Below are 12,189 nucleotides of genomic sequence, written 5' to 3'. Positions count from 1 at the left end.
AAAAGCGCGTTGTGTCCATGTCCGTTTAGCCGCCTTTGCGTTGAAGATTGGGCAACACGTAGAGACGCGCAAACGCCTCACAATGTCGAGCTCAGCAGGCTCTATCTGGCTAGCTTCAAGCTGTGGGTATTCAAATACAAATGGCTGTGGAATGCTTTTGGACTCAATTCCATCTTCAACCTGTACTAGTTCGGTGCGAACATATTCTTGATCTATTGCCGAGCTAGGTGGTGCAGACCTCCGGAAGACGAGTGAAACTCCAAAAAGAGCTGATTGCTCATCATTCTCTGACGAGCCTTGCGTATGTGGCACACTAAAACTATGGAGAGAGACTTCCCATCCATCACGGCAGAGTTTGACATCACTCGAGAAGCGCGCAAAAGGTCTCTGGCGAAGCGGCCTCAGCGACGCGTAAGTCTCCAGGGCTAGAGGGACCTGATCTGGACGAATTGCGTTTGTATTCATTTTATCATCCAAGCTAACAGATTGGCAAGCGAAACGACGAACGCCCGTTGCACCATCTACTGGGCTAGACAATTGTGACGCCATATCTACATCGACTGCGGAACCAAAGACAACAGCGCATTCTGCGTTCAGAAGACCCAAAGACTCCGATACTTCTTCATCGTGATGCTTTGTCAGGGCTGATGATACTTGGATTGGCTTGTGCTCAGAGACTCCAGCGGGAAAGTCGGCTCTGCGCAAAAGTCTCTTTATTGAGCCGGGTGGGAGCTTTGGAACTGGACCTGCATAAGGAATGTCGGTTGTATTTGTAGCCAATTCACTGCAAAACCATTCATGGAATTTATGCTCGCGAAACTTCGCATGAAAATTGACCACATAGTCGTACAAGCACTCGTTCGACAAGTTTTTGATGTCTTCCACAAGCTTGTCGTCGACCAAATTTTTTACTAGCCAATGTAGTTTTTTACCAGGTTGCCTCTGGCTAGCTTCGGACTTGATGGATTCCAGATTCGACCGAAGTTCTTCCAGCAATTCTTCAGTTTCGCTCGTCAAAGCCGAGTGCTCCAAAGCTCCAATTCCTGGTGCCAAAAACATTTCCCACGAACGTTCGTATGCCATTATCAAGGATTCGTATAGAACCAGATCGTCTTTCAAATTTTCCAAACATACTCGCACCTTGTTCACAAGGGGTAACAACGTGCTCTGGATAAAAAAAGCGGCACAAATACCACTTGCGGCCTCTTCTACACGAGAATTTCCATTTGCTGGGCCCAACAAATCGTCGTGCTCGCCAACCGACTCTTTGTCAACCAAACACAAGAGGTATATTAAAACGTAAGCAAAGTACTTTTTTGCGTCAATCTGTTGATCCCGCACCAACGAATCAAACGCATCGCGTAGAGAAATATTACGAAAGTGTGTGGTATTGCGCAGAAAGGCCCGCAGACGGGCACATTGGTTGGATACTAAAAATGTCAAAAAAGGTTGCTCCGACAGAACGTCCACAGCAGCAATTTGAAAATCGGCAAACAAATCAAGTGGAATAGTGTCATGTTTCAGCAAGCATTCCAGATGACGCAGTAACGTGTCTGATACCAGGTGATGGAAGTCAAACATAGGCGGCACAAGCTCGCCCCCTACGAGGGTAGGCAGAAAGAATTTATGAGCTATCCTGGTAGCAACTTCTCGTCGTCGAGAGGGCGGCGTTACAGCAAACACATCAGAAAAGTTGATCATTTCCAAAAAGAGCATAAGCAAAGCATTCGTTGGTGGACTTTTGGCGTCGCACTCTTCTTGGGAAGAAAGATGCTTCGCCAAAAAGGGAAATCTCCGACCGTCGATTGCGCATAGCATGAAAGCGTGACGGAGAACGTTCCGAAAGGAGTCATTGGTAGCCACTGCACTACAGAGCTCCATTATACTGAAGTTGGCCTCATTGTTTCGTATTGCTACATTGTGTTTGAACAAATCTTGGACCTCCGGTGGAGGAATCGTAGGGTTGCAAAAGCCATCAGGAGTGCTTGTGTGAAAGGGAATGTCGACACCGAATGAAGGCACAACCTTACGAGACTTTTGTTCCTCACACTCAAAACTAGACGATTCTGCCAATACCGTAGCTGAGCTTTCCCTGCCACGGCCAATGTCGGTCCCTGTATCCACGTTTGCTTTGGCTGAACACGCATCAACGCCATGCGCTTCTTGCTCAATAGATTGCCTACTTCCTTTGCTGTGATCGGCAAGCTGGCTCGTTGATGTCAAGTCGCCTTGGCCATTTGACTTTGGCTTCCATTCTTTTCCGCTATCCCCTTGGACTTGGTGTATCATGGCAATTGCGATGTCCAGATAATTAATCCGAGATACGTCCAATACGTGGCCCGGAGTGGCCAGCACTACGTGGGCGGGTCGCTTCGCTCGGGCAATCGTTTCTGGAACCTTCAAAATGGTGCCTTTGCGAAGGCTGACGTCCCCAACCGAGACGAGTAAATCACCAACATAAATAACAGCAGATTGATCTGCGGCACCGTTCTTTACCAAATAGTCCACGTATACGCCTTGATTTTTGAGGTAGCACTGTTTGAGATTAACCCCGAGCATCCCTCTGCCAAGAAGCATGATGTATTCGTGCGGTTCGATTCGCTGCATTAGAGCGTGTAGGTGGTTTGCTTGTGGAGATTGCAAAATACGCGCTGTTTGAGAAGCAGGTGTAGTTGGTACACTAGGAATTCGCGTTGTGGGGTCGGCCTTTGCGACGGAAATGGGCATCTCTCCGGAGATTGTTTCTGAGGAATTGTTCGATCCGGGCGGAGAGCGAGAGAAGGAAGGAGTTTTCTGACTGTATCGTCCCCGGAAATATCCGGCTTGAACGCTGTCGACGACGCTGGTGGCAGCCCACTGCAAGGCAGCAACACCTGGGCGGTTGGCACCCCGTGCGGCGTTTCCTCCTTCAGGCGTAAATGTGGGGTTCGACGTGCGAGAAGAATCTCCCTGACTGCGCATCGACTCATCTTCGATATCGTCAAGAATCGACCCTGAATCATGTCGGTTCTGGCACGCTTTACCTTCTTCCGAATTAACCGAGTTACATCTTTGTTTCTCGTTTGTTTTGGATGGCAGCTCATTTGCCGCGCTCGCACTTTTCGTTTCATCTAATTGGGAACTATTGGTATCAGCTGTTGCCTTGCCAACACTATTCAAGAATGTTTTGGCTGCTCCATCCAAAGTAGCATGTTTCAACAAACCCGTCGAGCCAGTCATGTTGGTTTGTTTCGGCGTTTCGGTGCCCACGTTGGCAGCAGATGCTGCCTGCTCCACTCCTTTTTTCCACAACGCAGTTGCATTTTCGTTCGCCATTTGCCTCCAGCTACTTAGGCGATTCAAAAAGACAGGCGTTTTGTTACTGTGGATACCAGCATCGGAAGCTGTACGCTCTTCCTTGTCGTTGGCTGCCGAAAGTTCTGAATACGTTTCTCTCGGTTCTTCTTCTTCAATGACTATTGTTCTCTCCTGATTCTCTTCACCTGACACGAAACAGTTGTCGTTGTGATTGGATGATTTTTCCAAGGAGTACGATGCGGTGTTGCTCTGGGCGTCGGATGCCTCTGCTTCGATTAAATCTCCAACCGGTGTCGTCATCGTACAGACCGGAATCTCATTTCGGAAATCGTCTATCTCCGTTTTTTTAGCAAGAACGGGTGCGTGCGGTGAATCGATGGCGCCGGAAACCATATCGGGAGTGGATTCACCCTCTCCTTGGTGCGCCATGGTCGTCAATCGCACCATGTAGAGTCAAAATAATAGAAAATTCCGCATCGGACTGCGGGATTCTTCTTGCAACACTGTTTGATATGTGCGTACCGAACATTCTTGTTTTCAATATTGGCACTCAAAGACTAATGTGACATAGAAAGTGACATGATTATGGATAGATTTGACACGAGCAAGCACTCATCTAAAGCCAAGAGGAAAATGTCTTCGATGGGACTTGAGGATATGATCATTCTAGAATGGAGGTAACGGGTTGAATATAAGACATGAAGAAGCGAAGAGTGTAACCATCGGAATATGCAAAGTAAGTACGAAAGATTAGCGATCAAGCAGCGAGGTTTGAGACCAACTATGTAGTGAAAAGTAGAATAAAGAGTACAACGTCAACCCATAGCAGTTGCGAAAGAGTAGATCAAACGCGAAGGAGAGACAAGAGAGAGTGTCTATTTAAAACGTCTCTGTTGTCAGCTAGTCTTGAAGACAGTTAAAAGGTCTGAATGTCTAGACTCATAACAATTTTACTTCTATGTTTTACTTCTATGAATGAGTACTACATACAGTTCCTTGGAAGCCACCTAAGACATACCTAATCTCTTCACAGGAAAAGATAATTCAAAAATTCTCCTTGTGGACTGCAATGCGGCAATTGCACGGGCTTCCAGTGGCCCTGCGGACTGCATCTTGATGCTTCGCCGTAGCCGCCTGCGCGGTGCGCTGCAAAGTACGAGCGATGGCCGGCGAACCGCAGAAGAAAACCCCAACCGCGTCCCCATCGGGGTTGGACGCGTGGGCCTTGTCTAGAGCTTCGGTTAAGGTTGTTTCCCAAACTGGTCGACCTGCAGATAAGCAGTGATTGGGCCCATGATCTACCATGGGATTGTTCTGCGCCACCTCGTCCTCCTTCTCGCGGGTCACGAAAAGCCGCAGCGAGAACGCATTCGAAAGTTCTGGGAGCGTAGCGAGAAGACTCGGTACAGCAAAAGACATGTCGCCGTACCTTTTGGCCACCCAGACTCCCGTGACAGATTGAATTTCATCCGTGCCTTGAGAAAGCTCTTTTATAGGTGGCGGGCGTGCGGATGCGTAGAATGTGTGAAAAATCCGAATAAATTGCAAAAGCAAAGAGAGACCAAAGAAGACCAAGTGTAAGTCATCATCCTGATTGGCGTCAGATATGAGGCTAAGTATTGACAATGCAAAAGAGCTGAAATCCAGAGCCACAATACCCGCTTCCAGTGCAAAGACAAAAGACCGAATGTAGCGTACTCCATATACCGCCAGCGACAAAAGCACCTTGCTCCCAAAGACGCTCATTACAACAAAAGGAGCCGCGACTTGAAGCACTGCAAGTTTAGTATGGAATTGGAACAGCCAGAGACTAAAGAGCAGGAGTCCCGTGAAAAGCGAGAATACAAAAAGGCAAATGTTGACAGTCAATGTTTCTAAAGTGCTGGCATAGTATGCCATCCTTGCCCGGCACGTTTTCAAAGGTCGATTAAACTGAACCACATCGACTGCATTGACGTCAAGATTCTGGAGCATCACTTCTTCTGCATGCTCGCCAAAACATAGTTCCGACTTGTCCGATTCTGAGGAAGTGCTGGGAATCGTATACCCTGTGATGGAGGCTGGCCACGATTTGTTTTCCATACCTTTATTGGCCCTTACCAGGTATTCCCAGAGAGACAATAGCGGCGTTACACCAATTCCTGAACCAATCACCACAAGGTGGCGGTATTTACGATAGTCTTGTGACGGGGCACCAAATGGTCCCCGAAGCTTGACCGTCACGTGTTGGGGTAATTTCTGTTCCTTGTCGTTGCTTTGGTATCTTTGCACAAGGTCATACAATCCGTTTGTCCAACGCCCCATAGCCTTTATATAAAACGAAACAGTATTTTCGTTACTGGGGGCACTCGAAATTGAAAACGGATGCCATTCATGTTTGGAGAGCTCGGGTATTTGAATCTCAGCGTACTGGCCAGGACGGTACTTGAAGTTCCAGCTTCGCAGGACCAATCGAACAACCTTTTCGGCATCACCTCTTTTGTCCCCACCAAAGGCTTCCACTGTCACCACCCTGGCCTTAACTGTCTTTATCATGAATCGACGCAAGAAAAGATCAATGATATATATGCCCATTGGTAGGGATGCCATGTAAAACAAAATAGGTTTTCCATTGATTGTTCCGTGAATAATCAACAGTGGCAAGACACAGGTGATGCATGCCACGTGGGTGATCCAGAAGAGCCGAAAGCCCCATGCAGTTCGTCGAACCCGCTGCAAAGTCGAAACAAAGAAGCTGACGAAGACTAGAAAAAGAAAAGTACCAGTCGCGAGGAGCTGTTTGGTGGCCAACCCATCACTCCCCAACCAAATCGGACCGCCTTGGATGCGAAGTTCTTGAGTGGCGTAGTTGATGATCTGGGGGATTGTGTGGACAACGCACCCCATAAATATCATTGTCCAGGCAAATATCTTGTGATAATAGGGCATGATGTTGTCGATGGGAAAGCCCAAATTCAAAGGAGATTGTCGAAGGATTGTCCAAAGGTACTTGGATCCACTGAGAAAGATGAGAGATGCATTCCAAGTGACAACTCTCCCCCCGGCGCGAGCAATGGGTAAAGTGATACGTAGTAAGTCACTACTGGTATTGAGTCTTGATCCTGTCACATCGTAGGCGCCCCAGACCATCATGAGTATGTTGAGGGTAGCCATAAGGCTGAGAAACGCAATGTTGGCACCTTGATTGAAGAAAAAGGCTTCAGACTTGGCCCACCGGGAAACCGGATGGTGGCGACCTGCGGGTGGGCCTTCCGCGACCGGACGTGCGAAACATATGTGCTCCATTTTGCTGATTATCACAAGAAAGCCAAACGTAAGCTTTAATCTTCTAGTTGACGGTGAACTTTGGAGAGCTTTCGTGATCGAGTCTTTCTCGCTGTTCCTAACGCAAGGACCTGAAAACAAAATGGTGAATTTCTTCGTGAGTCAGCCAGAATCCAACAAATAAATGCTTTGAGCCACGTACTTTCGCCCGAATGACGTGTGTGCAAAGTTGCCAATGTAAATTTTAAAAACATTGCACGCACTCCGGATCGATTTCCAGCTTTCGAAATATAATATGATTCATCAACCAGCTGGCTTTTACAGTTAACGATTTCTTTCCATGTACATTAGCAAATTCTCACATTGAATCGATCTTGTTTGATTGACTAGCTAGAATGCACAATAACAACGCCTTCTCCATAAGAAACTCGTCACCGTCGAAACGTTCGCAGAAGTCCTTGCATTGGAACCGGAGCAGCGCTTACGCAATGCTCGTCGTGGATGCTGATTTCGTAAAGAAGTCGTCTGGCGTTTGCGGACTGTGGACGGATAGTATTCCTGCAGGCTTGTCTCCTGGAATACTAGCATGTAACACAATCAGTATAGAGTATGATTTACCACATCCCCCATTGTTTCTCGTCCGTTGCCTAGAACACACAGCAAGAAGACGAAGTCACTGTGAACGGACCGAAATGCAATGTTGATTGCTGTAGAGACAGTTCCTGGGGTTTCCGTTGTATGTAATTGACACGATTACAGCATATACTGTTATAAATTTTGGCCTGCTTTGGTATCGAAAAATGTATTGTCTGTTAACTATTAGAGGTGGAATTGATAAACCTTGTGTTGCTATGATTAAATGTAATCTTAATTGAATTTGAATTTTCTGAATGTTCCCAATAATTGGAATTGACGAACAACACTCTAGTTGATAGTTAGTGACGTCATTCGAACATTTCTCTATCACTGACAACTTTCCCGTAATCTCGTTATCATGTTTGGGCGGTCTCATGCCTAGCTTTGCGTGGTGTCACGCACAGCAGTTCTTTTACCATCGCGACCCCTTTTATTCCTTCCATGTTTCACATCGCATCATGAATCGTTCTTTCAATCTGCTAGGGATGCTTTTTCTATGCGGCCGAGTGCAATCCATTTTGATGTTGAAATCGACGCAGTCCTGTCGACAGCATTCGGGATTGCCAACGACAACCCTGCCCCCAATCTCACGTCGGCAAGTGTTGCAACGGATCGCCATCGCGACTACCGTATCCTGTACAGTCCTGCTGTGTCCTTTCCAACGTGCCGTTGCGGCGGAAATGAACGTTGGGGCACCTGTGCCCGTCTTTCGCGCTACCGCTGTCGGACGATCCGAATACACCAACAGCATCACGGCATCTCGCGATACGAACATTTCCCCACAGGAAGCGTACGACGTCATTCTACAGCAGATTCCCAAAGCTCGCACAGCGACAGGGACGACGCAAGTACAGTCTCCGCCAATTGCACTCGATTTGGGAGCCGGGGCAGGATTGTCCACGGCTGTCCTGTACCAGGACCTTGGCTATCGTCGAATCGACGCGGTCGATTGGAGTGCCGACGCTTGGGATGCCAACGTGGTGGCACCTGTCCCGGAATCGGTGAAGTTCTACCAGGCATCCGATCAAGCCTTTTTCGATCGATTGGATGAAGGACGACGTCAGCAACCAGAACAAAAACCAACCAGTCAGGATGCAAATGAACCATCTCTTCAGACTCGTCGGGACGCATACAGCTACGACGTGATTGTCTACAATTTTGCCGTCAATCCGCAAAAGGCGATCAAGGTGGCAAAGCAACGATTGAAACCGGACGGGCTGTTGCTGGCACCCGTCAACGATAAGGCCGACTACTGGTACAAACAGTCTTATTGGGTCGTCGACGCCTCCGGCACGGTCGTATGGACATCCCGACCCGAAGTAGGTGCCTGGAGCGTCCAATTCCAACCCGATGTTACCAGTGATACCTGCACCGGTATTTGGTGCGGTAACTTCAACGGATTCGCTGCCCGCCGATGACAGACGCGTAACAACTTTGTTTACTGCTACCTCCAGTGAGCGATTGTGGAATATTGAGCACCCCGATGTAGGGCGGAATGCCACCAGTCACGAGGTTGGTAATTGATGTACCACAGGCGATGAGAGAGCGAATGGCTTAACACCATACCTTGCTAGCCGCCTTACTGGCACTCACACTCACCCGTTCTTAAAAACCGGTCTAGCTCATTTAGCGATAAGAAGTTGCTAGAGAGTACGCGATCGCATCTCCGTCATCAATTTACATATTTATATCAATAGGATTCACCTCATTTTCATGCTGAGCTTTCGTAAAAATACCGTGGACCATGGCCACCGTCCGGACGGACGCACCTTCAGCAAGTAAGCGTTGGCGAAGTAGATTGGAATGCTCCTGAAAGCGCTCGTATGTACTACTGGTACTCCCGGGTGAACCAACGCGCTGCTCAGACAATGCGCTTATTTCGGCCTGTTCATCCTGTTGCTGTCGGGCTTGCACAAAGACGTCCCACAAGGCAGCGTTGACATAAATCAACGAGTCTCCAAAACGAGACATTTCATGGGGAACTTCCGCGTCGTATACCGAGAGGCTCTTTACATCCCCACCCACAATACATGTGAACTCGGAATCAAACTTAATTGTGTAATCCCATCGTATCATGCCCTGCCAAGGTGTTCCAAAATCTTCTTGCCAACGGATTTGACCGCAAAACGTATGGGGATCTGGAAAGGAGCATGCGTGGAAATATGCTCGTCCAGGAATAGGCATGCCATTGTCCAGTGGAGGCCATAGGCCAGTCGCGGGATTTTCGTAGCTAATATACACACGTCTCTCTGCTGCATTGATCGAGTCTTGAGAAAAGTGATATGATGCTAAACCAACTTTGAAAGCTTGACAGAATACGTTGCCCCACACGGTGTCGGGGTGATACGTCGGCACGAATCTGCTTGATGATTGCAACGCGTCAGTACTCTCCGAAACTAATCGATACACTCGTCCAGAGTTTCCTCCAACCTGATTGACCTCATCGGGCGGCAGAGTCGTCGACACAGACAGTCGTTTCCATTCAACTTTTTCAATGAAATCGGTCTCGATTGGTTTCCATTCAATGGCTTCACCAATTCCAGGACCAAACGGAATCCGGCTCACGTCCAACCCAGAAGAGGCCTCCAATGTCGGTTGCATACGAGATGCATTGAAAATAACGTGTGCAGCGCCCCGATCCCGTTGGATACCCAAAACGTGATATTGGCCGGCGGTGTTGTAAAAGGCATGGCCTTGGACATGGATTTGAGTTTGACTGGGCAATTGGTTGTGAATGGTCGTCGTCACAGACCATGAGCCGTCCAAAGGAAATTTGGTGCGTATGGCGGCCGCGTCAATCAATTTGCGCCGGCGTTTGATCATTGCACCGCGGCACACAAACTGCCAGTCGGCAGAAAAGGAAAGGTAAACATTCCAGCGATCAAAATCACCGACCGGAAATTCCAAGACGCCAGCAATCGTTCTACTTGGCCAGTGTAGATTCACGTTCTTAAAAGGAACATGGGAAGGAAGATCCAGCAATCTCGGAATATTTTCAACGTTAAAGTACGCCTCTGTGTTCTCGCTTTCCGCAAAAGGAGGAAAGTGGAAGCTTCCGGATCCAACTTGAGAATCCGCGTAGACGGCTCCCGCGAGCGGCGTATCATGGAAGTGCACACAAGGCTCATAGAGAACCTTTCCCGTTTCCTTGAATTTCAAATCGAATAAATAAAGTCGGTCTCGACATATCGGACATACGTTCAAGGTCGGCGTCACAACGTTGCAGGCAGCGCTTTGTCTGTCGTTGCGCGGTGAAATCGTTGGTGACAGAAGCAAACGTTCCAGACAGGGCTGACAAAACCCATGCCTGCATTCTCCATGTGCTAAAGGCCGGTCTTCATGTAAGCAGATTGGACAGGTTTTATCATCTGAATCCTGCAGTTCCATCGAGGACGAGGAGCTGCGATGCGATTCTTCAGGAATTTCTTCGGAACGGTCAGACGTTGTTGCTATGGTCGAAGCCGATTTTTGCACAGTACTCCATTAAAAATACTGAAACGCGGATGTTTATTTCGACCCAGCTCATGCAAGTAAGCCGCCAACTGTAAGCTGCTGTATCTGCAGTCCTAGCTTGATCGATGGCAATCGCCTGATCCGTGCGACACTCCCGCTTTTCGTAGAGGGTGTCGGACGCGTGAGTCATTGGTCGTGCAGAACGTGACTGCGCTTTTCTCTACTAGAGATTCAACTCCGAAAACTACCCACATTTTTTCGGCTACGGTTGGTGTGAAATTAGAGAAAACGAAGGAACTTACAGGGAAACAACAAGCGCCTATCCTTGCCAGCATGATGGATAGAGCACTGTCAAACAAGATGCTACAGAATGTTCATGCAAGCGCCACGTGACAATAGTGCGGATTACCAAAGCACTTGCCATCGTCAATATCAAAAAAGAACTTGATTACTAACCGCATGTCTTTCGAAGCCCAAAGGATAGTTTTCGAGCTAGAACTGTGATAGCTGTACACTTTGTTATCAGTAAGAAACGAGACGCACAGTAGCTGTAAAACGATCTTCAAGCCTAGTTGCATTGTAGTAGCTTGCCGCAATTTCATGAAAAGAGCGAGTTTTTTGTTGTTGACTGTGAAGACGAGGAGAAATACATTGGATTTGGAGAATGAAGCGGCCTCATCCTTTATGGCCGTGGTCATGGATATAAACATAAATTCAACAGCGAAGAAAAATGGCAGTCCTCTATGAATACCTTTCGACATACGTCTTGCTTCTAGCAACAGCGGCCATCTCATGCTAATTTGCAATCATATAAAGCAATAATACTCCGGAATTGTAAAAAGGGTGGCCAGCACTTTGAATCTAAATTCACAACACAACAAATATTTCGGCCTACGACGGCAAAAACGAGGAAAACGATCATTGGTTTTGAAAGCTTTTTGGACCTTCTTTACAGATCACGCAGAAAAGGAATTTGGAGTATTTTCCCAGGGTTTCTTTGCTTAATAGTCGCCGCCACCGCCGCCCTCATCTCCTCCAAACATATCCATTCCACCGCCGAGGTCCATTTCTTCCTCCTCTTCCTTTTCTTCCGGCTTAGCTTCTTCTATTGCACCTGCACCGCCGCCATCGCCAGCACCGCCACCTCCTCCACCACCACCTCCAAATGGAACATCCTTGATCTTTTCAGATCCAGCTGCCATCAATTCATTGACGTCTTTACCCTCCATGTCGCCAATCAGCTTTGCTAGTTGCTCTTCATTGGCTTCCAGCCCAGCGGCCTCGATCACTGCTTTGACCTCATCTGAGGAACCTCCTTGGCCTCCTAGTTTGCAAAGTAACAAAGCCGCGATTTCAATCATACTTTTTGTCGCTATTGTGTACCACTATCAAGATCTCAGGAACACAAAGTCCTCGTTTGAACCGACGAGGAATCCCTGTCAGACTGAAGCGGCCGACAGCACGTTATAGCGCTAACTATAGCTGTTCCATGGTTTAGTAACACGGTAAACAGGTAAGACACTAATTCTGCTCCTCGCT

The 12,189-nt window shown here is 47.9% G+C and overlaps 4 protein-coding genes across 4 annotated transcripts; 1 reads left to right on the top strand and 3 right to left on the bottom strand.

The window, feature by feature from the left end:
* Positions 1–4,237: 4,237 nt before the first annotated feature.
* On the bottom strand, positions 4,238–7,221 carry FRE5 (ferric reductase). Its single transcript, XM_002183556.1, has one exon. It carries the CDS (start codon positions 6,580–6,582, stop codon positions 4,342–4,344), a length of 2,241 nt encoding a protein of 746 aa, XP_002183592.1. The 5' UTR covers positions 6,583–7,221; the 3' UTR covers positions 4,238–4,341.
* Positions 7,222–7,571: 350 nt separating this feature from the next.
* PHATRDRAFT_49022 (predicted protein) lies at positions 7,572–8,828 on the top strand (the record flags this gene model as incomplete). Its single annotated transcript, XM_002183691.1, has 1 exon — positions 7,572–8,828. The coding sequence occupies one exon, from the start codon at positions 7,572–7,574 to the stop codon at positions 8,613–8,615; it is 1,044 nt and encodes a 347-aa protein (XP_002183727.1). The 3' UTR covers positions 8,616–8,828.
* Positions 8,829–8,856: 28 nt separating this feature from the next.
* Positions 8,857–10,840, bottom strand: PHATRDRAFT_49021 (predicted protein; the record flags this gene model as incomplete). The annotated part of the gene is made up of 2 exons (XM_002183555.1): positions 8,857–10,646; positions 10,672–10,840. The coding sequence occupies 2 exons, from the start codon at positions 10,838–10,840 to the stop codon at positions 8,875–8,877; spliced, it is 1,941 nt and encodes a 646-aa protein (XP_002183591.1). The 3' UTR covers positions 8,857–8,874.
* An 811-nt stretch (positions 10,841–11,651) lies between these two features.
* PHATRDRAFT_15632 (predicted protein) lies at positions 11,652–12,011 on the bottom strand (the record flags this gene model as incomplete). Its single annotated transcript, XM_002183554.1, has 1 exon — positions 11,652–12,011. One exon carries the CDS (start codon positions 12,009–12,011, stop codon positions 11,652–11,654), a length of 360 nt encoding a protein of 119 aa, XP_002183590.1.
* Between the last annotated feature and the right edge of the window lie 178 nt (positions 12,012–12,189).

This window comes from Phaeodactylum tricornutum, chromosome 20, assembly GCF_000150955.2.
Source record: "Phaeodactylum tricornutum CCAP 1055/1 chromosome 20, whole genome shotgun sequence".
Classification (NCBI taxonomy): domain Eukaryota; phylum Bacillariophyta; class Bacillariophyceae; order Surirellales; family Neidiaceae; genus Phaeodactylum; species Phaeodactylum tricornutum.
This window is presented reverse-complemented; position numbering and strand designations above follow the sequence as displayed.

What these genes read in the sequence shown, in the direction of transcription:
- FRE5 (XM_002183556.1), bottom strand. Translation starts at nt 6,582, where the DNA reads ATGGAGCACATATGTTTCGCACGTCCGGTCGCGGAAGGCCCACCCGCA.